This window comes from Cyprinus carpio, chromosome A5, assembly GCF_018340385.1.
Source record: "Cyprinus carpio isolate SPL01 chromosome A5, ASM1834038v1, whole genome shotgun sequence".
NCBI lineage: Eukaryota > Metazoa > Chordata > Actinopteri > Cypriniformes > Cyprinidae > Cyprinus > Cyprinus carpio.
The window spans coordinates 5746304-5772551 of NC_056576.1; the positions used below are offsets into that span (position 1 = coordinate 5746304).

Genomic DNA, 26248 nt, shown 5'->3' on the forward strand with positions numbered 1-26248 from the left:
AGTATTAATAATACTGTATTATCTATTACATATAATTTTATATAGATTTGTATATATAGAAATATAGATTTCTAAAAAGCTATGTAGCTAATAATATTAGGGTTTTTAAAAATCTAGTCTTAATATATTTATATTTTCAATAATATATTTATATTTTCAATAATTATTTATTATATATAAATATATTTATTTATGTAATTATTTTGATTATATAATATTTATAATTTGATTTGATTGATTATATATTCAAATTAATTACATTTTTTATTGAACCTTGATATGTCAGGATCATGGACCTGTTTTGTTGTGGTTTGCCCCTGTCACCTGTGTTTCCCAGTTATCCCTTGTATTTAAGTCCATGCTTTTGCGTTCTGTGTTTGTCGAGTCTACTCGTTGTGTGCGTCTTTTTGCTCCAGCGCCCATTGTGTGGATTCCCCCTGTGTTCCTTGGATTAAAGACCGTTTACATTTCCTCTTGCCTCCTGCGTGCTTCCATAACAGTGTATTGTGACAGAAGACCTGACCAACACAGCTACCTCCGTGTGTTTACCCTCCGTTTTTGTTACAATTTTTCCTCAGTGTTTTTTGTTTCCGTTGTTTGTATGGATCCCTTCACCCTTCCGGAATTCCTCCTCCTCCTGCTGGAGCAGGCGGACAGTTCTCTCGAGGTCTATATGAGACTGTTCCGGCTGTTAGCTAGCACCACCAGCTGCACTGAAGACGGGCTCTGCTCATTCTATGATGCGAACTTGAACACCGCGAGGACAGCGCCGTTGTCCGAAGATGGTCCTCGAAAGAATTTCGCCACCTTCGTGGAGTGGACTCCAGACCCAGTGCCCAGCCTACCATCTCCCTGCGGTGCGGAGCTTCAGCCCGAGCCCATCGATGACGGAGAGCCTATTACCGCCGCGATCAACGAGCCAGCACAAAACCGAGCGACTGAGTGGAGGATCGCCCCTGATGTTGAGCCTAACCCATCAGACCAGGTGCGAAAGCTGACAACAGTGCCCACTACGAGGGAACAAGTCGTGGACAGTGAGAGCTCGGAGTGGAGCTCCGCCCACTGCACCATGGCTGAGGGTGAACTTATTGTGCATCTGGGACTGCTAGATGTAGAGGGGCAGCTTACTGACTGGGAAACAGATCTGGAGATTGACTGGCCCCCTCTCATCTCTCATTAATCCCTGCTGGTCCCGTCCAGCCCTCCTTTGTCTCCTGTCCCCAAGTCCAGCCAGGAGTAGGCTTTGATGCTGGAGGGTAGGCCTGAGAGTGCCGAAGGCGCACGAATAAACACCCACTCCTGCCTCCTCCACCCATGTCATCTGGCAGCACCTCTGCTTGCCCTCAGCCCACCATTTATACGGTGTGAGCTCCGCGGGTCTGCCATCCTCCATTGTCGCCATGGCTGGAGCATTCCTCTCCTTCACCTCCAGCCTCCAAGGACTGGACTCCGCCTCGTCCTGGCTCCTAGCTCCCTTGCCTCCACCGTCACCCCTCAGTCCACCAGCTCCACCAGGCTCCCTCTTCCCTCCGGCTCTGCCTTGGTCGGGTGTCGACCTGCCATCGCCTCAGGACTTTGCTCCTCTGGCTGCATCCTGTCACTCTGTCCCACTGGCTCCATTGGGCTCCCCCCTCCCGCCAGCTCCACTTTGGTCTTCAGTTACTCCTGCTTTGCCGTTGTTCTTCGGCTCTCCGCCTCGGTCGCCAGAGCCCTCGGCTCCATCCTGGCCCCCCCGATCCTCGACATCCCTCTGACTCGTTGGCTCTCTGCCTCAGGCTCCTCCACCGCTGTTGGTCAGCCCCCTGGAGTCGGCCATTCCTCCTCCATGGCTCCTCCCTCTGTCGGCTTCACCGTGGGCCACAGTTATGGCTGTGGCCTGGGTCCAACTTGGGTTCTCCTGCTCCAAGTCCTTCCTGTTTCCTCCCTGGCTCCTCCCTCCTTCTATACCGGCCTGGCTCTTTCTGTTTCCTCCCTGGCTCCTCCCTCCCTGGACTCTGTCTGCTGGCCCCCTCACGGGTGTCCGTCCTCCTCCCGAGCCTCCTCCTAAGTTCCCACCCGTGCATACCCCCCCCTCCCAGAAGGCGCATCCTCGCGCCGTAGAACAACAGGGGAAGCCATAGAACAATAAATATGATATGTCAGGATTGACCTGTTTTGTTGTGGTTTACCTGTTTCTGTTCCTCTTTGTCCTTATTTGGTCATATTCCTGTCCCCATTTAGTTTGATAATGTTCCATTGATGTTGCCTGTGTTTCCCAATTATCCCTTGTATTTAAGTCCATGCTTTTGCGTTCTGTGTTTGTCGTGTCTACTCGTTGTGTACATGTGTTTGCTCCAGTGCCCATTGTGTGGATTTCCCGTGTTCCTTGGATTAAAGACTGTTTATGTTTCCTCGTGTTTCCTGCGTGCTTCCATAACAGCGTAATGTGACATGATATTAGCTTAGTTTTAGCCTAGTCCTACGGATGCATCCCCACTGTATATGGTCTAATATTACAGTTTAAAGTCCAACATTTTTTCTCATAATTATTATTTATTTATCTATTAGTATGGTATTTAGTGCATTGTTTTAAGTCCAGTAAATGGTTTAGTAAACTAAAGGCCCATCATTCATGCTGCACAGATAATGCAGGCTGGTGTACTTGCTAAAGTTTAATATTTGTCATAGGTTTGTTCAAATCACTAATATTAACTATATGAGATGTAATAGTGATGCTTAACGTAACATAAAAGAAGTGTACATGAGCTCTTGTGTACGAAGCAGATGTAAAGAGTGAATTTGAATTATAGTTGTGTAACTTGATTTGGTTTGTTGATGACTGTGGAGTAAAAGGCAGTGTGTGTGTGTGTGTGTGTGTGTGTGTGCGTGGGTGCTCAGGAGGGGGTGGACCTCTCTCTGTCCCATCTGTTTGGGGTTCATCTTTGTCCTCATAATTAATGGAAGCAGAGGGGGCTTCCTGACACACACACACACACACACACACACACACACACACACACACACACACACACACACACACACACACACACACACACAATCAACACCCTCAGCTTTTCACTAGCAGGTTTTGTTTTAGCTGAATTGCTCCCTCCCTCTCTCTCTCTCTCTCTGTCTCTCTCTCTCTCTCTCTCTCTCTCTCTCTCTCTCTCTCTTTCTTCTCCTTTGTTGTTTTCATTCACTTTTTTTTGTCTTTGCTGTTTGGTGCTGATTAATTTGCCCTCACCCCTTCCTGCCTCTCTCTCTCTATCTATTTTCTCTGTATCTCCTCCCTCTCGGCTCCGAGCAGAGATTGGATGTTGGGATAGGCTTTGCCTGCCCTCAGGCCTGAAAAGAGGATTGTCTCGCTGAATGTTTGAAAACAGATCTGTTCCAGTAACCTGTAAAAGGAGTAGCCTTTGACAACACACACACTCACTTGTGTTTCTATCAGTTTGTTCTTTCGGTCTGATACCAAAAACTGTAGCAGTGTCATATCTGACCTCATTTTGGATTCCGGAAAGTTTTGGTTATTCTCGGATATTGTGATGTTTTGAAGCAAGCAGAATGTTCAAATATCTAAAACAACAGTATGGTCAGATATTTGTAAACCTCATACCATTGGAATTAAATCTTACATACTTAGGCTACACCGTTTTGAATGATTCCTCAAATTATACAGCCTTTTGAGAAAAGGTGTGCTATTACTATCACTACTAAACTGTTAGACATTGTATTAAAATAACACACAGAACACCTAAGGAACTGCCACGGTAACCATCCACTACATCCTTTCATCACAGAGGATTATTCCCGGGGCAGTCGTCACTGTTTTCTTCAGAAAATGTTGAAATCTAGTTTTACGGTAGTTCTGTTGTTATCTGTCACAATGGGCTAACATACACTACCAATCAAAAATAACACTTTTATTCAGCAAGGATGCATTAACTTACTCAAAAGTGATTGTGAAGACATTTACGGTGTAACAAAAGATTTCTATTTCAAATTAATGCTGGTTTTTAACTTTGTATTCATCAAAGAATCCTGAAAAGAAAATGTATCATGCTTTCCACAAAAATACTATGCAGCATAAACTGTTGTCAGCATTTATAATCAGAAATGTTTCTTGAGCTGCAAATCAGCATCTTAGAATGATTTCTGAAGGATCATGTGACACTGAAGACTGGAGTAATGATGCTGAACATTCAGCTTTGCATCAAATGAATGAATTACTTTTAAAATATATTAAAATAAAAACTGTTACTTTAAATAATATTTGATAATGTTACTGTTTTTATTTATTTATTTATTTATTTATTTATTTTTTTTTTTTTTTTTTTTTTAAATCAAATAAATCCAGCTTTGGTGTGCATAAGAGTCTTATATAAGAGTCAAAAAACCCAAACTTTTGAACTGTAGTGCAAATAAAATGTAACTAGTAGATGAATTGACAGTAATGTTAATCTACTACTTATTGTCCATCAAAAAGCAGAGGATTTCACATAAAAATAAATAAAAAATAAAAAAACAGCTAAGACGGGAAAGACCCCTGAAGATAACCAATGCTTTAAAGAATCCTGTGAAATTAATTTACATGATGGTGGTGCATGAGAGACATTGTGTTTCATTGTGAGACTGACATTTTACATGATTTCTTTGTGTCTGTTTGGTATTTTTGGTGCACAGGTTGGGACGAGGTTTGGGATCAAAAGGTGACTATGAGTATAGAGCTGAAATCATAGTACTAAAACTGTAGACACTGGTAAGATAAACATCGTAGAGCCTTGCTGGAGAGTACTAATAGATGGCTATTGTATGCTAGCAGTACACATGAATCTAGCTGGCGTAGAAGGACATTTAGATCAATGGCAGTGCATAACGGCATGGCATGGGGTTGCTAGAGTTGGTTATAGAATTAGGATGGACATAATCTGGTCTAGTGGGATTAGATCAAATTCATGATGTTGCTGATTTTTTATTGATTGTTTCATAATGCTGAATTATATTAGGAATTAAGTGAATAATTTAGACCCTCCAGATTTCCAGAATTATGATCAAGTACGGTTCACAAGTCAATAAAGTGGTTGTGTAACTTTCATTTTCATTTTTATTTTATTTTTTAAGTTTTAATTTAAAATATATCTGTCTACTATGATTGCAAGTTTTTTTTTTTTTTTTCCAGTATGTCTTTTAGTTTAACTTGCTCCAGTCTGCAATAATTGCAAATTAATCTTGATTATTTTTCACATTTTTTTATATTTTATTTATTTATTTATTTATTGCTCAACAAACATAGTTTTGAGTAACAGACATCAAACGATTAAATTGTTTGAAACTTGGCAGATTAAGCAATTTTAAAAAATATATCTCAGTCAATTGGAACCATCTGTACTGAAATAATTAGAATTTCATTGCTTTCAAATGTATTGATTTTTTTTTTTTTGTTTTTAATTTGCAGGATAATTTAGCAATTTTTTATATCATTGATATTATATTGTAATCTTAACAAAAGCAAACTTCTTTAAACAGTGTTTTTATGGGTCTTAAAAGGCCTTAGTTCACCATTTCACAAATTAAGGCCATAAAAAGTGGAGCAGTCTTAAATCTATAATATCATGGCACAAATGTTGCATGCAGTACAAAAAAATAAATGAATACCTTCCTCAGTGTTTTTGTCTTGTTTTTAAATACAAATATCTAAACATCATTAAATCAAGAAACATTTACTTGACTGAACATGTCAAATGAATTAAAAAGTAATGGAGATTGTGTTGCTAATACAACCTTTTTGAGAACAGATTGATGTATTGTGTTCCCTGCAATTTATTACTAAATTTTCTTTACTTGGTCCTAACAAGTCTTAACTATACCTTCATAAAACCTGCAGAAACCCGATTTAAAAAGAATTAGTTTAATGCATTTATTTGACAAAATAGATCTTTTTAAAACATGCACAAATAAAAGCTTTAAGCATAAACTGTAAAGATGTTTTCTTTGAGGTTTTCTTGTTTTTCTCACATGAATTGCAATGGTCAGATGATTCAGATGGTGGGGATTTGATGTAATTCCTCTTGAAATATTTCAGAGGATTTGTCTGTTGTAGCTTTCATTTTCTGCCAGGTTCTGCGTGCAAGACTTTTTCTGAATATTGTTTAAGAACAACATTAAGTTGAAATATTAGCTGCATATTAAATGATGTTTTATGGCATTAAGCAATAAAGGAATTAAATGGGGTATAAATTAAATATAGTGTCTTACATATTCATTGTGTGGATTGCTTAAAGAAAACAATGACTGAGATTAAACAGATCTGCTAGATCAATAATTTCAGTAGTTTCTACAGTTTAATGTCCTGAATAACGGCTTATTGTTTATATAATGATTACATTATACACGTTAGAAGTGTTAACATCAGTAAATCCTTGGGAAACACCGACAGGCCTGTTTGTTAAACAGCTGTGAGAGGATTTTGAGAATATTTATGAAATACTATCTTTGTCTCTCAGATTCCGTAAATGCATGACGTTTCCCTCTCGAGATAAACGTCATGTTATTCCCTCTCGAGATTCAAAGAAGCTTTATTCACATGCTAACAAATCTCTCTCTCTCTCTCTCTCTCAGATTGACCCTAAGGTGGCCTTCCCACGCAGAGCTCAGCCGAAGGTGAGTGCCAAGTCTCTGTTCAGGTTAACGTCACACACGTCACTTCTTATTAAGAATACGCAGGTTCTGTTCTGAAACCTAGTGAGTGTTTTAAAGCATCATAGGTGTTTTCTCGATGTGACAGCTCTGACAAACTGCAGGCAGCATAATTCTGAAGATCCTTCTTTTTCACCATATCACAGAGAAGTGGCATGAAAAGTGGGCATCATATTTTTTTTTCTTAAACTAAACAAAACTTTTAAAATGATAGGTAAAAGGACTTTAAATAGACACTAAACAACTGGTCACAAACATTTCCTCTAAAATGTCTATAGTAATTCTTTTGGACCTTTATTGCATACTATGGTCGGTAAGATTTTTTTAAATGATTTTCAAAAAAGTTTCTTATGCTCACCCAGGCTGCATTTGTTTGATCAAAAATACAGTAAAAACAGTAATATTGTGAAATATCATTACAATTTAAAAGCACTGATTTCTATTTGAATATTCTTTGATTAAGTTAACTTTGTGAGTTCGTGATGCACTACAGTAAGGTGAGTGACGCTTTCTAGTGATTATAAGGGTAGCGCTCTAGGCTATAATCCATTCAGAATTTGAATACATTTACTCACAGATTCACTCTTTGATAACCAATATTGCCACTTGTCATTGTGTTGCGTATACTGCATCAGTTAACTAAGTGAAGGTGAAGTAGGTGCTTGCTCAGCGAAATATGTCTGTAGGCACGTTGCATGTGTCGACACGTGCCCATAAATTAACAAATATGTATAGCGTGTATATCTTTCACCATTCACTATGCAGCAACTTAAAAAAAAAAAAAAAAAGACACACATTTTAAACCGTATAACTGATAGGATTAATCGATCAAAATTTGTACTTTTGGTTTATGTTTAAACGGTCAATATGAGCATCCATAATTTAAACATCATGTCTTTACTGTCACTTTTTAAAATTTTATTATTTGGTTTTATGTTTTAGAGGTCATTTTTAGCATCCATAATTTAAACATGTTCTTGTTAAATAAAGATATTATTTTCTTTACAAATATAGTAAAGAATAAGATTTTTTAATGCATATTAGTGCCTTGCATTGTTAGCTTAAAATCAAGTTTCCCCTGTGAGTCACATAAAATAAATAGTAAATACATAGTTAATCTGACAGAGTTTCTCCTTATGTGGAGCGTCCCGAATCAGAGTTCTTTCAATTCCATTTTTGAGGTTCCATTTTTAGTTAAAATGCTCCCTTAGAAGGCAGCTGTGTTGACAGTAAAGTAGCTCACTATGTTTTGGAACAGAGACATACATAACTCCTATTTATGTAATGAACACATACTCATTGTTTCTCAACAAAATAGCTGACTCTTGTTTACTTTACCTTTAAATTTGAGCTGTTATGAAAATATGTATTTAAATAGCACCCTAGTTGTCTTGTTGAAAATCCTGTAGATGCATTTGATTATTTCATCGTCTCATTATGTTCTGGTATTTTCAGCTGGTAACAAGAACCAAGAAGATCTTTGTTGGAGGATTGTCTGTCAACACCACCATCGAAGATGTGAAACAGTATTTCGATCAATTTGGAAAGGTGAGTTCAAGGGCCATATTCTACACTAGCATGAATTTCGTTGCATTTCGTTGCCTTGTACCTTACATGTGCAATGACAATAAAGTTGAATCTAATCTAGTCTAATTTCCTTCATAATTTAATTTAGTTTTTCATTACCACACTGAGAAGGTTTCACAAACAAATTTCACTCAGAAATTGCTAGCAAATTTCACAAACAATTACAGAAACTGCAAGTAACACAATGAAACGTGAAATTATGAAGTAGAAAACCTGAAATTATATTTTCTTGAAAAATATACACCAGCAATCCTTCTTTTATAGGCTATACAACTTCAAAAATCTCTTTACAGTGCGTTTTTCATACCTCTCTCTGATCCTTAGATTTAAACAGTCGGTTTTTGCTGCTGTACCTTTAAGACTTACATATGACAGTCATACTTTTGGGCAGATTTTCTGAATAATTAGGTGTTATTTAAATATGGGAGGTCATATGTTAATGAGCTTGTGGTTGTGATGTCAGTAGCATCTTAGCTTCTATAAATGGCTGTAAATGTTAGAGTATGTTTACATAGTACAACTTTTAAAAGAACCAGAAAAATACTGTTTTCTGTATTATCACCCAACAATGTGCTTTTGATGCTGGTGAGTTCTTTTTTCAGTTACTAAAAGGTCACAGAAATTTTGATGCACTCGTGATATCTCTTTTATTCTCCGTCTGTCATTTTATTCTCTCTGTCATATTTGGTGTCGGTGGTAAAGAATTGGTATCCCAGTTGAAGATGGAGTCCTTGTGTAGCTGCTTTTCCTTTTGTGCGAGAGTGGCTCGCTGAGCTGAATAGTAGACAACAGAGACTAAAGAAAGAGAAGAGCGTACGAGCAGAGGCAGGAGATGAGGGAGGGAGGCCGTGTCACCTCCTGTGGGTCGAGGGCACGAGAAGAGAGCGAGAGAAGGGGACGGCCTTTCAAAAGAGGAGAAAGAGTAAGACACGCAGTACAAAGGGAAGTTTTAGAAGTAGGAGTCCTATAAATTTGTTCTAAACTAACCAGAATTATTGGAACAACAAGTAAAAAGGGACCATTGGGACCGTTGGGACCGTTTCCTGTTTATGGGTGAATTTTTTATTTAAAAAAATAAAAATACAGTAAAAACAGTGATATTGTGAATTATTATTACAATTTTAAATAGATGTTTTCTATTTGAACTTAAATTTTAAAATGTAATTTATTCCTGTGATCAAAGCTGAATTTTCAGCATCATTACTCCAGTCTTCAGTGTCACATGATCTTTCTTAAGTAATTATTCTATTATGATTTTTTGCTGATGAAGAATTTTTTATTATTATCAATGTTGAAAAATTTTTTTTTTCATAATACTTTTGTGCCATGATACATTTTTTCAGGATTTTTTGATGAATAGAAAGTTAAAAAGAAAAGCATTTATTTGAAATATGTATGTATGTATTTCCTGCCACTTTTGATAAATCTAATGGATCCTTGCTGAATAAATATATATATATATATATATCTATATATGTGTATATGTATATATATATATATATATATATATATATATATATATATATATATATATATATATATATATATATAATTTAAATTATTATTTTAAATTGTAATATTTCACAATATTACTGTTTTTACTGTATTTTTTGTTCAAATAAATGCAGCCTTGGTGTGCATAAGAGACTTTTAATATTTCTAAAGCATTTAAAAATCTTTCTGACCCCCAGCTTTTGCATGGTAGTGTAAATAGGCTCAGTTTGCTTTCATATTGCCTTTAACTTATTATGTTGAAATAATGTAAAAACATTCTTTAAAAAGTTCTTGTTTTTTATGTTGTAATGATCATTTTGCCTTTAAAAACACAAAAGATCACTTGAGTGTTTATCAAGGCTGTGATTCGATCAAAATGTGAGGTACTGTTTAGATGAAACATACTTCGAAGACACTTCAGGTAGTCCCTCACTACAGAGTCAGCCTTATATGAAGTGTCACTCACCGCAGTAAATCCTGTGAAGGTAGGAACGAGGGAATGGAGCGACTGAGAGCGAGTGAGGGTGTGAAGGTGCTGTTGGTAAAGGGGGAGGGTCTCCCGAATCTTAACTAATCTGATGCAACAGCTGCTGCCCCCCCCACCCTCTCAAGCTTGTTTCCACGGTGACCTGCTGGGCCTATTGTCTCTGCACACATCTCAATGTGACACCGGGTGCATGTGGGCTCTTTTTTTCAAATATGTAAATGCACGTGTGGATTTGGTGGTGCACACACTCACAAACACATCCGCAAACACATATTAGTGGATGTCAGAAGCTCGTGCACCTGTTGGCCTGCTGGGATAGACTTTATAAGGGATTGATAAAAGTTTAAAGACAACATGAAATCAGTATTTCCCCTGTTTATACTCTAAAAGTGTTTTTTTTGTTGTTGTTGTTTGAAAGTAGTCTCTAATGCTCACCTAGGCTGCATTTATTTGATAAAAAAATACAGTAAAAACAGTAATATAATCAATTTATATATATATATATATTATATATATAATATATATATATATATATATATATTACAGTAAAAACAGTAATATTTAAAATAACTGTAAAATAAACATATTATATGTATATACATTTTATAACATTTATTTTATATTTATTTTAAATATATATCTGTTTTTTCTGTTTTATATATATATATATATATTATATATATATATATATTTATATATAATATATATATATATAATATTATATGTTTAAAGACAAAATTAAATCAGTATTTCCCCTATTTATACTCAAAAAGTTTGTAATAATTACATTTTTTTTTACGAATGTGTTTGAAAGTAGTCTCTTATTCTCACCAAGGCTGCATTTATTTGATAAAAAATACAGTTATATTTTAAATAATTGTAAAATAAATATATATTATATATATAAATTTTCTAACATTTATTTTATATTGTACTGTTTTTACTGTTAAATATAATAACAATACTGTTAATGTGTATATATATACTGTACATATATATTTAAAACGTACTTTGTTTCTGTTGTGCAAAGCTGAATTTTCAACATCATAACTCCAGTATTCAGAATTTAACTTATGGTCAAATTTGTAATATCGCATAAAACATTTGTGAATTAAGCATCGTTTCCATCCAACGAGTCAAAGAGGACAAAATCATCACTTCCTGATAAACTGACATTAAATATCACTAAGAAAAGTAGGAGAAGCCTCTGAATATAATACTTTTCATATATAATAAATTACTTGTGCCTCAGAGCGAGCAGAAGAAACACAATAAATGCGGTCATTGCTTTTGGAGCTGGGTGCCTGCTGTTTGGGAACGGTGTCATGTAAGACAGTTCTGGGAGGAACTATACAGAAATACTTTGATTACAGACTTTACTCAGACATTTAAGAATGACCATAACAACATTTCAGATGATGTGCCACGAGACCGGTCCGCTGGTCCAGGTATACCGTCCCATAGCGCAAAGTCACATGACTTTTTTTGACATGCATGGAGGATTTTATTCGGTAAATGTGTTTCCATCGTAGTTTATGCATATTTTTTCTTACTGGATACAAAGTTTATCTGACACAATTGTGCGCATATATTTTTTATGCACATAGAATTTGTGGACATCTTGGCATTTTCCAAAATGCCTGATAAAATAGGTGGATGGAAACATAGCTATTGTCACATGATCCTTCTGGAATTAACCAGTTAAGGTCAATTATTATTATTATTATATTTAATTGTTTTTTACAGCATTACAGTTTTTTTTTTACTGTATTTTTATCAAATAAATGAAGCTTTGAAGTCCTCAGTGTCACACGATCCTTAAGAAATCATTCTAATATGATGATTTGTTCTATTATTAATAATAGTATTAATAATAATTGTCTTATTTTTATGATTATCAATATTGGAAACAGTTTTTGTCTCTTAATATTTTGTGGAAATATTTTTTTCCAGAATTCTTAGATGAATAGAAAGTTCAAAAGAACAGCAGAATGTGATTTTTTTTTTTTACATTATAAACATGTTTAATGCATTTAAATGGTATTACTATTAACCCTATTTTCCCTGACTGTTAAACATTTCTGAAAGATCATGTGACACTGAAGTCTGGAGTAATGATGCTGAAAAATAGCAAAATATCGCACAGACAGTTAGAAGATAGAAGTTAAATGTGTTGCAAATGCCATTTTTGGGTGTTCAAACACAGAGGAACATTATGAAGGCAAATTTGATTCCTTTTAGACAAACTTTACAAAGAAGAGATTTTTTGGATTTGTTGGATCGGTATCAAAAACACGCTGCACATTCACTCGCACAATCTGGCCGTCCGAGCCCGTCCGGGAAAACTCGCTGCCCTAGAATGTCCTGATCTGTTAGGCACAATCCAAAATGGTTGGAATATGATCAGCCTCACAAAAGTGAAGTACAGTGAGAGTCCAAGCGCTCTGACCCACAACAATGGATATAATGAAACACTGAGAGGGAGAGGACTGGTGGAACGGACAGACTGGAAAAGTTAGTCTCCAGTCAGCCATGAGAGCTGTCGATTAGAGAGCTTCACTGGAGTTTTTGTCCGCTGGCCTGTTTAAAATGAGAGCAACAGATGAGGAAAGCATAAAAATCAAGTTTTATCAGATCTTACCCTCTTCTTGTTTAATAAAGCAGAACGGGACACTTGTCGTTGCCTCCCTGAGTGGTTTTTTGAGAGGACAGAGAGAGAGTGTTTTGTTTTTGAGATGATTATAGACTAAATAACTTATAGACTTATAGACTAAATAAGTTTGTTCTGTCTGTTTATCCATGATGGTGCAAACAAACATGTCTTCAGAAATCTCTAACATTTCTCTTTTCATTTTTCTTAAAGCTGTTTCTTGATTTAACATGTAAAATGATTTTAAGTTGTGTTATAGCTGTCATCTTTCAAGCATTGTCTTCTTAAACTTTTATTTTTTAGTATTCACTTCCTTTTTTTTTTATTTATTTATTTATTTAATATTTATTTATTAAGTAGTTAGTTAGTTAGTTAGTAAATTTAAAAGAGCAGCATTTATTTGAAATAGAAATTCATTTGCAGTTTCTAGGGTGTTCTGAGTGGTTGCTAGGGCATTGCTGTTGTGCTCTAGTTTGTTGCGAGGGCATTTCTATGTGTTCTGGGTTCTTTCTTAAGTCCAAATGAAAAGAGTCTCTGAAGATGTTTTGGTCTGTAAATGACTTTCTCTTTCACTTATTTCTACATTGTTTGTAACAAACAGAAGCGTCACATTGTTCATTTTTCACATCGGACATCATGCTAATGCTCACAGCAGCTGTCGGTCGGCTGTCTTCTCCTGACTTTGCAGTGTCATTGGATTTGGAAGATGGGGAGGGTGTGTGTGGGATGGACTCAATGAAAGTTTCAATAGGAGGGGTGCAGGAGAGGGTTATAGTTAAATGTCAGAGTGTAAGAGTGTGTGTTTGACAGCGGCTCATCCGGGCTAAGAGTGTTTGACCTTTCCCATGGTCATTTAACCAGGTGGCACTGAAAAGCGCTACCCGGTCACATAAATGTGGCCTGCCACATGATTCTCAAACGCTTGGACCGGTGCCGTCCCAACAGCTCTCACACAGACAGAAGTGACAGTATAATCCTGAAGATAGGGCCATCGCTCGCTAAATAATGAGGCCTCAGATCTGGAGAAGAGACGGTTAAGTGTTGCGTCACGATGCTCGTGTTACAGGTTGTGTTGAGTTTCATCAAACGGTTGAAAGCGGGACTGAACCGCGAACAGATTCACACAGTCATCAACTCGCTGTCACTCTGTGGTGAGCAAAACCAAAGATTTACCACAATTAAAGTGTGGAGTTAAGCTGGATGCAAAAATGAAAAATAAATTAGAATAATATTATTATAATCAATAATGAGGTTTCATAAGATTTACCACAATTAAAGTGTGGAGTTAAGCTGGATTATATAATAAAAATTATATATAAATGATACCCACACATGTGTGTGTGTGTGTGTGTATATATATATATATATATATATATATATATATATATATATATATATATATATATATGATATTTTATCAAATATAAATAATTTTTTTTTAGAAAGTTTATGATTATATAAATGACTCACACACACACACACTCACACACACACACACACACACTCACACACACATATATACATATATATATATATATATATATATATATATATATATATATATATATATATATAATATATTTTTGCTTCATGACTGAAAATATATTTGTCTCTCTTGTCAAAGTTTATTTGTCCAGTACTATTTGTTGCAACCATTATCCAGCCCCTCGTCTCTCTCTCTCTCTGTTCTATTCATGAAAGGAGAAGTGAGGGAGGAGGTCAGTTCTTCTAATTGAAATTCTTTGCAGAGTCTCCATGGGAATAGTAAACTTTGGAGAGGGTTTGAAGAGAAAGGGGGAACAGGACAGAGAGAGTTATTGAATAGATTCTCCCCACAAACTCTGAAGGCGGGAGGGATTGGAATGGAGAGATGTTCATGTAAACCATGACCAGTGCACATAGACGTCCGTTTAATGAGAGAGAGAACATGTGTTTGCACCTCTGTTTCATTTCTGAGCTGGTTTCTCTGTTGTATTCTCCACAAACAAGTGTCAGTTTTGCATGCAAAACCATGAAATGTCAGGGAATTTGAAGGCAAAGTCTGACAAAGTTCAAAGTCTTGAAAAGTCATATAGCGAATATTAATTTGCCTAATTATTCTGTGCTCTAAAATATTTTATTAGCTTGAATTGCTTCTTGATTGTGCGATCTGTTATATATATATATATATAGAGAGAGAGAGAGAGAGAGAGAGAAAGAGAATTTTTTTTCACTTAAAAAATATTTTATCAGTTTGAATTGTTTATTTTTGTGAATCACTGTAAAATAATAATTTAAAAAAAATGTCTACAAATGCTTAATGAGTAGAAATAGTGTTAATAATGGAAATCAATATTTGAACTTTGCTCGAAAATATTTAATCAGTTTGAAATGCTGCTTGTGTGTAAATCACTGTAAAATAATAATTATTATTATAATTATTACACAACAGGAAGTCAGGGAATTTTACGGCCTGGAAATGTTGTGGAAATTTTTACAGTCTATATGAAACTGTCTAGTTATACTTTGCTCTAAAATATTTCATCAGCTTCGTTTGTTTCTTGTGTGTGGATTTCTATAAAATAATTTTGAAAAAATTCTTATCATATAATCACGCACAACAGGATATCAGATAATTTTAAGATTTGTAAACATCGTGGAAATTTCTAGTCAATATTCATTTCTTTTAATTACAGAAATCATGAAAATTAAAATGAGTGCACCGGTTTCCTTCATTAAAAATTTACGTGCAAATTAAATCAAGCATTTAAATTAAGCACAATTAAGCATTTTGAAGTACCACAAAAAACGTATATTTTGAACCACAGACAAATTTGAACACTCTTTTAGTTTGCCATTTAATGTCCAGTGTAACATCTGTGTCTTGAAGCAAAACCAGTTGTGAACCGCAGATCTTATGAAACATCAAGAAGAACAAAGAGGGTTGTTTGCTGAAGCTGAGGTGCTTCAAAGTGTCCATCGCTTTCTCCTCTTTTATTTCAGCCCCTTTCTTTTGCTTCCATCCATATTCTCTTTCTTGTCTTTCTCTCTGTCCATCTCTTTCTCTCTCTGTTCCCCCTCCCTGCTCGGCCCCTCCATCTGCTGCCCCTCTCTGTTTCTCCAGAGCCTCACAATAGAGCTTCATGCTGGGTAATGGCTCAGAGTGTCTCATCCCTCTCTTTTGTGTGTGTGTTTTGTCTGCAGGTTGATGACGCGATGCTAATGTTTGACAAAACCACCAACAGGCACCGAGGTAAGGCAGCATTCAGGCACGCACACACGCAAATGCACACGCTCGCATTCAAAGCCTCTTTGAGTCTTTATAATTATACAACAACAGTCAAGTGTCTACATGCTTCTTCTCTTCTCTTCTCTTCTCTTCTCTTCTCTTCTCTTTTTTCTTCTCTTCTCTTCTTCCTCTCCTCTTCTCTTCTCTCTCCTCCTCTTCCTTCTCCTTCCTTCTTCTCTCCTCTTCTCTTCTCTCTTCTCCTCTCTTCTCTTTCTCTTCTCCTCTTCTCTCTCTCTTCTCTCTCCCGTTCCTCTCTCTTCTCTTCTCTTCTCTTCTCTTCTCTTCTCGAACTTCTCTTCTCGAACTTCTCTTCTCGAACTTCTTGATCTTGAGGAATATTTTACTGCTCAAACTTTGCTCATTCATAACTTAAGAAAATGAATGAGTTCTCATTTATACTTGAGCTTCAGTATCAACATCATCTCAGACATTTCTCTCAAGTCCTTTCATAGCTCATTGTTCAGGAGACTTAATGGAGTTACATATCATTTATATTTCTAAAGCAGCTTTGTCTCTGATGCTTCTTTTAGAATTTTCATTGAAAAACATCTTAATCTTGATTTATTCTCTTGCACTTGAGAAATATTTTACTGCTCAAAAGTGTCTCATTCATAATTTAGGAGATGTGATGGAGCTCTCATTTATACTTATGCTTCAGTATCAACTTTATCTTTTCTTTTCGAGAATTAAAAATAAACGATACCACTCAAAGGTTGCTCATTCATAACTCATGAAATTTAATGGAGTTATACTTCAGTTAAGCATCAACTTTCATCTGGAGAAATAGTAACTAAAAAAGATCAGACAGATTTATATATATAAAAAAAATTAATAACTTGTTGAGATATCAGAGATCTTATCTTCCTGTCTCTTCTCTGCTCATCATAGTCTCATATAATCTCTGTTCAGAGGCATTGTTAAAGTTCATGTAGGGTAATATGAGCTGGTTAGTAGTTCAGAGGTTAAACCGCCATTCACTTTGGCAAGGAAAGTCTGACTGACAGCAAGTGGGCGGAGCCTGTAGTGAGTGACAGATGAGTGGGCGGGATCGAGTAGGACAGGTAAATGCAGCAGGTGAGGAGCTAATCTCCTGACAGAATGGACTGAATATATGAACAGATGTAAACAGAACAAAAGACAGAGAATGAGAAAGGAAAGGGGAAAGGTCATGCCAGGATTGGATCGGACACAACTGGACAAGATAAACACACTAGATTCAGTGCCATGTTTGTGATTGGTAAAGAGTGCATGTGTGTTCCCGCTCTGCAGGTTTTGGCTTTGTGACCTTTGAGAATGAAGACGTGGTGGAAAAGGTCTGCGAGATCCACTTTCACGAGATCAACAACAAGATGGTGAGAGTGTGTCCTGCTATGAAACGCTGTCTGTGTGTGACTGCGTGTTTGATAGGTTCATGATACATATCAAATGCTTCTCCTAAAATTCTTTGCAAAACAAAAATCCATATGTAACATAAAATATATAAACTAAAATAAATTAAAAATAGAAAAAAAATTATCTTTCTAAAATAAATTTAATTAGTTTAAATTCATTTAATATACACACACATTATTTAAATATTACTTATATATACTTATATACAGTATTTAAATCACTGGAAAATCCAAAATATGCATTAACACATTTTATATATGAAATATATAATGTTAAAAATATATTTAAAAATGGGAATATATATATATAATATATATATATATATATATATATATATATATATATATATATATATAAATATATATATATATATATATATTATATTAGCAAAAAAATGCATATATATATATATATATATATATATATATATATATAAAACTTCAATACCTTGCTGAGATATTAAAGAAATCTCCTTAGTGATTTCTCTTCTGTGTCTTTACTTGAGGAATATTTAACTGCTCAAATGTTGCTCATTCAGAACTCCAGAGACTTAACGGAGTTTCTTAGTTCTTAGTCATTTAAGTATCAAATGTGATATTCTTTAAATAAAAAAAAAATTGCAACAAAGGATTATCAAATCTTTATATCTCATCTCATCTCTTTTCTTCTTGTACTTAAGGTATGTTTCACTGCTCAAAAGTTGCTCATTTATATTTTTTTTTTTGTACTTATTCTTCAATATCAACTTAGTCTCAAGAATTGAAAATAAAATAAAAGATAATACATATATTTTCTTACTAATGGAAAACGGGGTTATATTTCATTTAAATTTCACTGTCAGTTTTGTGCTTAAAATGCTTGAAAAAAGTCTCAGTTGCTGTCTAGCAATAACTAGAATAACTCATAGAGATCTCATTTGTGTTTTTGAAGTGGAGTGCAAAAAGGCGCAGCCGAAGGAAGTGATGTCACCGACAGGTACGGCACGAGGCCGCTCCAGGGTGATGCCCTACGGCATGGACGCCTTCATGCTGGGAATCGGCATGCTGGGTGAGTTGAAAGCTGGAAAAGGCAAATAATCTCAGTGAACACTTCTGTATGAGCAAACCTAGCATCAGTGCAGCGCTGCAGCTCCATCTGATGAGAGTCTGCTGCTGCCTGCTGTTTCCAACGGGGAACTCCACTCGTGTCTGCCTGTTTGTCAATGTGACTCAAATCAGAGATGAGAACAGAAAAACAGATGGAAAAAAATATTTCAAAATTAGTAGAATTACTGTCATTCTGTGGGTGGGGTGCATTTACAAATTAAACATTGCAAAATACCATATAACAATTCAATAACATTAATTAGATATTATTGAAAATTTTATAATATTTAAAAGTAATTGAATTAATTATGTATTATTGTTAATGATTAATATATTATTTAAATTAATATATGAAAGTATATTCAGTTGTGATTTATTGCAAATAATTAATTGTGAAATAAATTCTGAGTTAGTAAAAATATTATTTGTTTTGATTGATTTGATTAAACCACTAAAAATCACCAAAACACCACTTGATCAAAATATGTTGAGCAAAAATGAACTTGATCTAATACAACAGACATTAAGTGCCAGTTATCTCATTTTCATTAGAAGTCGAGGAAGAAAAGAGAAGCCGTCTTCTTATTTGTGTTTAATACATTTTAAATCAACTGTGACCGATTTTTATTTCTTGCTTTTTGTTGTTTTATTTCTTATACATCTGTTATGATTATTTTATGATTATTTAAAATCCTTTTTATGGAAAGTGCTTTAAATGAAATGTGCTATATAAATAATCGGTGTCACTTTACAATAAAGTTCCATTTGTAAACATCAGCTCACTCTGTTAGTTAACATGAACTAACAATTAAAATCTTCTAAAGCAGTGGTTCTCAATTCCAGTCCTCTGCGTATTTTGCATGTCTGTCTTATTTAACACACCTGATGCAGATCAAGAGAGCTCCGTGCATGAACTGTGTTCCGATTGACAGGCTCCCTACACAGTGTTCATTGCTCCCTACTCCCTGAGCACGTGAAATACATTGAAGTTTACTTCACTTTAGAACATTTATTCACGGATTTGCGCTACGCCAAAGCCTGCAGCGTCTACACACAGACCAAATTTACTAGAGAATTATGACATAATATACCTCTATAAATAAATACAACTTAAATTCACGTCTCTTTAATGCCCTTTGAATGGAACATATATGCTTCCTTCAAACTAAAATCATGGCAGAATATCCTGTGAAGTCCTCTCCGTGAAAAGAGATAAGAGATACATACAAAATGTGCAGAGCATGGGATACACGAGGAATACACTGCAATTGAGAACCACTGTTCTAAAGCATTTACTAATCTTAGTTCATGTTAATCTCAGCATTTACTAATGCATTATTAAAATCAAAATATGTTATCATTAGTTAGTGCACTGTGAACTAACATGAACGATTTTATTAACTTATATGAGCAAAGGCTAATAACTGCTGTAAAAATGCTCATTAACTAAATAATCTTGAATTGCCTTAAACACTATGCTTTCTTTTTTATTTTTAGGTTACCCAGGGTTCCAGACAGCCACTTACGCCAGTCGTGGCTACACAGGAATCACACCGGGGTACACATACCAGTTCCCAGGTAAGTTCAGCTTCCCCTGTTTCCATCTGTAGAGAACTTTCTCAGAGCCAGTCATCCACTGCAATGTCAAAATGCATTATTTTATCCGTTACAAGAAAGGAACAGTTTTTCCTCTTATATTTGTTAAAGTGGGTTTGATCAAAACACACTCACAAAGACAGTAGTTTTTAAAGCTGCGTGTGGATTTGATCGGTATAGTTGATGCTTTTTGCCATGCAACCCAATAAGACATTTCAGAGAAAATAAATATTTTTTCTCTGTTCTCTGCACTACTCAGACTGTAATTGTTTCTCAGGTGACGTTACGTCAGTAAAAAAACAAAAACATTTGCATGGTTCCTCTGTGATAAAACACGAACAGGGCATGAGAGACGCTGTCAGCCAAACCAGAAAGTAGGAATTACACTTGATCAGTAACATAACCTTTAAAATGGCATTGACAATAGTTGACCTGTAGCTGCCAAAAGGTTAATTTGATTATGCTTTTGGCTACAAACTGTAAATACTGAAAATATGTTGTGTAATATTTTTTGTAATATTTGTACTGATAATGCTTGTGAAAATATATGCTATATATAACTACCGATATACTATATCATAATACACTTAAAGATGTAAAACTGATTTTAGATATATTTATTTATTATTTATATACGATAGGGGTGTAATGGTTCATGCATTCGTCCCATACAGTCACTGTACTGATGTCACGGTTCGGTTCATGCAGTCAGACGACAAATATAGAACTTGTTTTTAGTTTTATTTTGGCTGATCTCTATTCTAGGATTGAACACAAGCTGCATTGCAGTCATTTCCCAAAATGTAATTTGTGTGGAATTTTTTATGAAGTCTGTAAAGAGGAGAAAGCACCGTACCAGGCAGATCAAGCTCACTGACTGTCTTTAGAAATGTTTTGATGTCATTTTCTTTTCCAATTACCTCCATATAATGCATATTAAAGTAGTGGTTATAAGCAGCTGGTTTGTTTAATGCGGTAACCAAGAAAAGCTATATCGCTGCTGTTCCATAAGCGCCACCTGCTGTCAGAGAGTGAATTTGCATTTTCATTCAGTCCATCTGCTGTTTTTGTGCAGGTGTCTTATGTAGCACAGGTTCACAAATCAGACCATTCTGTGCTTGCGTTAAATCTTGAAATTATGCAGTCTAATACAAAACAACTGCTCATGCTACATGTATGTAACACTACTGTCTGTTCAAAATAAATGAAAAAAAAAAAACATTTCCTGTTGTATCGAACCGTGACCCATTTATCTATATTTGAAATTTTATTTAACATATAACATGGATATTTTTGGCAATATAGAAATCCTGGCCAGGACGTGTTTGGGAAAAAGGGCACGTATGGTCACCCTAGATAAATATAAACACATTGTTAAACAAACGCCTCAAAACCTGTGGTACAGAATCTAAGGTGTGATTGAATGAGCTGCGACATTGCACCTGTAAACAGCTGCACTTTAATAACAAGTTCAGCTTGACTTATTTTCACTAATATTCATGCATTTGGCTCTACCGTGGCATAGCAAAATCTGTAGCGTTGCATGATACCGTCATACCGCCCAGCACTAACACTAACCCTTGTGTGTTTCGGCTCCATGTCTAACTAACTCCACACTTTAAGATCAGCGATCTAACCACGTCCTCCTTGTGCTTTTTGTTCCTCATGTCCTTCTGCACCTCAATCTGTTCCCTTCCTTTCCTCCTGTGTAGCAGCTACACCTGGCTGTAAGTGGCTTCGCTGTGTGTGTTTCTGTGCGCATAGATGTGTCTCTCTGCCGCTTGAAAGCTTCCTTTCATGATGTACGTCAGTGTGTTTGTGTAGAAAGGACTACATGTGGAAAAACAATCACTCTGTGTGTGTGTGTGTGTGTGTGTGTGTGTGTGTGTGTGCGTGTGCGTGTGTGTGTGTGTTGGTGTTTTAGCTCAAAACTTGCTTACGCTGAGTTCATTCACAAACCGCTCTTTTGCTGTTTCTGTTCTAGAATTCCATTTAGAACGGACACCCCTTCTGACTTCCTCTCACCCCCAAGAGATCACAGGTTAGTCGCTCGTCTGGCTTTACGAACACACACACAAAAACACACGGCTGCACACAAAACACACATGCTGCTGAATTTCCCGCAAACGTCTCGGTTCAATTAAAGGTCCAAGACAGAGCTGCAGTGTGTCATTTCTGCACTGCAATGATGTGTGGTTTCCTGAAACTAGTCACTGCTTGAGCCTTAAGTTAACATGCAGGCCTGCTTAAACACTACTGTTCAAAAGTTTGGAGTTAATAACTTTTTATGCAGAGAGGATGCATTTAATCGATTAAAAGTGACATTTATAAAATTACAAAAGATTTCTATTTGAAGTAAATGTTGTTCTTTTTAACTTTCTATTCATCAAAAAACCTGAAAAAAAATTGTTTCTACAAAAATATGAAGCAGCACAACTGTCTTCAACATTGATAATAATCAGAAATGTTTCTTGAGCAGCAAATCAGCATATTAGAATGATTTCTGAAGATCATGTGACACTAAAGACTGGAGTAATGATGCTAAAATTCAGCTTTGCATCACAGGCATAGATTACAATTTAATATATATTCATATATAAGTATGATTTTAAATTGTAATAATATTTTACAATATTACTATATTTTTTATGAAATAAATGCAGCATCTGTGAGCAGAAGAGAACTCTTACTGATCCAAATTTAATAAACACTAGTATTTCTATTTTATTTTATTCTATTCTCTGTTTCTATTTTTATGAAAATTGTATTTATATAAATTATGCATTGCTTGCAATGTTTATAACAATTTTTATAAACAGACAATATTTCCAAAGCTATATCTTATATTTTACTTCATACACTGAAAAAACTGAATATTCACAACTTTTTTAAATAAAAACCTTTATAGACATTTTTTTCTGAAACTGAATTTAAAATGATATTTTGCATATAATAAACCTTGTTTATTGGATTATTGTATGTAGTTATATTTTTACAGTTGTATTTTCATTTCTAAACTTATTTTTTAAGCTTTATTTTAAATGTATTTTAACTATATATATTTTAATGTGACATTTCTGAGTGAAACTGAATATTTAGTGCATCATAGTGTAAGGTGGGACTTGATTTGAGCCATTTGGCTTTGATTCGATCATGAAAAAATACATTATTTGCTGCCATATGACATACATCAACAGAATAGTCAGAGATGGAGAAAGTTATCAGATTTTGATGAAAAGGTTGTAAAAGTAAGCATTAGTATAACATGCATTGAACATGCGACGTAAGGTTTGAGTTGACTTTTTCACCATAAAATGATGCACTTCCAAGTGACTTGAGAATCTCGAACTAAAATGTATTTGTGTGGCATTCTGTCTCTCTCTGTCCCGCAGCCATTCCACTGACGGCCTACGGACCAATGGCAGCGGCCGCAGCTGCAGCGATGGTCAGAGGTATGCAAAATCACATTCACTTTATTTAAAAATGTACTTTTATTTGTCAGATTTGAACATGTATTAAACTCCTTCCACTTGTAAAGCACCTTGTGAATGTTAAAGATGTCTGTGTTTCGCCGTAGGTTCCACCCACTCACGTACCGCCGGCTTCCTGGGCACCAGCAGCCCTGGGCCAATGGCAGACCTGTATGCAGCGGCCAATCAGGATTCAGGAGTCAGCAGCTATATCAGTGCGGCAAGTCCCGCCCCCAGCACAGGGTTTGGACACGGACTCGGGGTAAGTACAATCAGACACACACATACACATTTAGAAATATAACATTATTGTCAAACACATGTGCCAAGTCTGAGGTTTATTAAAATAAAGTACATTCTTTAAAAATGTGTGTATGTTATTGATTTATGTGCCCCACTGATTCCACTGAAAGTGCATTCCTATTTATTTTGTTACTATTATATTGTTATTTGCATTTTATTACTTGCATTTATCATTTTTCACCACTAAAGTATTCTTTACATAATACTGAAGTATTTATTAATATTTTGAATTAACTTGTTTCAATTTATATTTTAATTTTAGTTTTATGTTGAAGTAATTTTGTCATGTGCATTTGTGATTTTTATATTTTTTTATACAAATATTTCTATTTGGTTGTAATTCATTTTAGTTTTAGTAATTTTTAGTAAAGTTTTTCATCTAATATTATATTATTGTATTTTAGCATATTTTAATTAATGAATAAATTAAAATACTTTTTAATAGTTTTAGTTCTAGTTAATGATAAAGTTATAATGTTATAATGTTAATGATATATTTTAATTTTAGTTTTTATTTTTTTTCAATTTTGTTATGTGCTTTTACAATTATATTATGTATATATTTAATTAATGTTTCTATTTAGCTTCTTTTTTATTTATTTTAGTTTTAGTCATTTTAGTTATACGTATTTCTTTAGTAGTTCATTTCTAATTTTCATCTAAGTTTTAAGTTTAAATTTTTCATCTAATACTTTTATTTTATTTTATTTAAGTTAATTGAGATGATTTTTAACAGTTTAAGTTAACAATAATAATTTGTCATAATTTTTTTACCCTCATTTATATGCTATTTGTAGTATTTATTAATATTTTGAATAATATTTAGAATTTTACATTGATATATATTTGTATTTTTATATTAATTAATATTTAACTTTTCGTTTTAGTAATTTTAGTACTTCAACTTAAACCTACTTCTCTAAGTGTCCAAGGCAGCTAACATTTAAAAATGTTTACGTTTTTTAGGTGCAAGTTTTTCTTTCAGAAATTTGAGTCATTCTCATTCTCTTATATTCAGATTTCAACTTTATTTCAATTCCCAAAAACAATTGTACTAGTTTTAGTTTTAGTTATCCATAACAACACTGCTATTAACACATTGCACCAGAAATGAGAACCACTGAAACAAAATTACATCTCTAATAATGCATTTTGAACAGAAAAATTACAATGAGCATTTTAATAAAAATACGAGCTTCGCATTCCTCCTTTAAATCTCTCCAGGATGTCTTGCCACAAAGTCTTCCATTGCAAGTGCATTACCGTAAACACGATTTTTGCTTGTTTTTACAAACTAAATGCATTATTTCCATTATTAAGTCACTGAGGCATGTACTGAACCTGGAACATTCCATTAAATTTCCTCTTTCTCTCTTCCAAGGGTCCTTTGATTGCAACGGCCTTTACCAATGGCTACCACTGAGGGGTGTCCAATCAGAGCCCGGCATGGGAGGAGAAACTCACGCGCTTGTGAACCGTGAGCACTTCTGGCGACGTGACGTGCTTTTGGGACGAACCCCACGGGCGGCTGCGGTCCCTCCTAACTCCGCTCTGGAGTTTCCACCTTTTCTTTTTCTCTATTCTCTACTAACATCACTTTTCGTTTTCCTCATCCCATATTTCTTTCCTGACGTATCCGACTCGTTTATGATATGCTGCAGACTGTCTTCTGAAAGAAAAAAAATGAAGAAAAAAACATTGTCAAAACTATTTTGTTTGATTGTACGTGCGGAAACGCAAGGAATTTTGTTTCAATTTCGACAGTTTTTCTGCATTTGTTATGTATTTTTGCTGACTGTGTTTTTATGTTTTTACTGTACTCATGCTGTAACGGATGATGTCGAGAAGACACTGAGAGAGAAAGAGAAAGAAGGGGCAAGAAACTGGAAAGAAAGTCCAGGATTTGTTTGGTTTCAAGCGAATCCAAACAACATTGAACAAATACGTGAGAATGAATCAAATTTGTGAAAAACAAAGCAAAACGACTGGACAAAAATGTATATTTTGGTAGTTTTTACACAGCATTTGTAATGTTATGACGAACATTCTTAAGCTGAATCAGTTATTTTTTCCGTAAAATTGGTTTTACATAAGAAACAACGGGCCTCATTTATGATTTTTCTGCGTGAATCTACATTCTACAGTTTCAGATGTAAGAATATTTGACACATTTTTACACAGAAATCCGTTCTGCTCATGTTGAGGCTCATTGTTTGGCTTCTTTTTGTAGATACTGTATAT

The 26248-nt window shown here is 35.0% G+C and overlaps 1 protein-coding gene across 1 annotated transcript in view; it reads left to right on the forward strand.

The window, feature by feature from the left end:
- LOC109084885 (RNA-binding protein Musashi homolog 1-like) overlaps positions 1 to 25872 on the forward strand; it is a 33233-nt gene extending 7361 nt beyond the window's left edge. Inside the window, exons 5-14 of the mRNA XM_042752051.1 lie at positions 6598 to 6639; positions 8131 to 8223; positions 16077 to 16125; positions 17431 to 17513; positions 18483 to 18600; positions 20136 to 20216; positions 22219 to 22275; positions 23627 to 23686; positions 23812 to 23966; positions 25389 to 25872. Of these exons, the coding sequence (XP_042607985.1) occupies positions 6598 to 6639; positions 8131 to 8223; positions 16077 to 16125; positions 17431 to 17513; positions 18483 to 18600; positions 20136 to 20216; positions 22219 to 22275; positions 23627 to 23686; positions 23812 to 23966; positions 25389 to 25430 (780 nt within the window). The 3' untranslated portion in view covers positions 25431 to 25872. The remainder of the gene's footprint in view (positions 1 to 6597; positions 6640 to 8130; positions 8224 to 16076; positions 16126 to 17430; positions 17514 to 18482; positions 18601 to 20135; positions 20217 to 22218; positions 22276 to 23626; positions 23687 to 23811; positions 23967 to 25388) is intronic.
- The last annotated feature ends 376 nt before the right edge of the window (positions 25873 to 26248 follow it).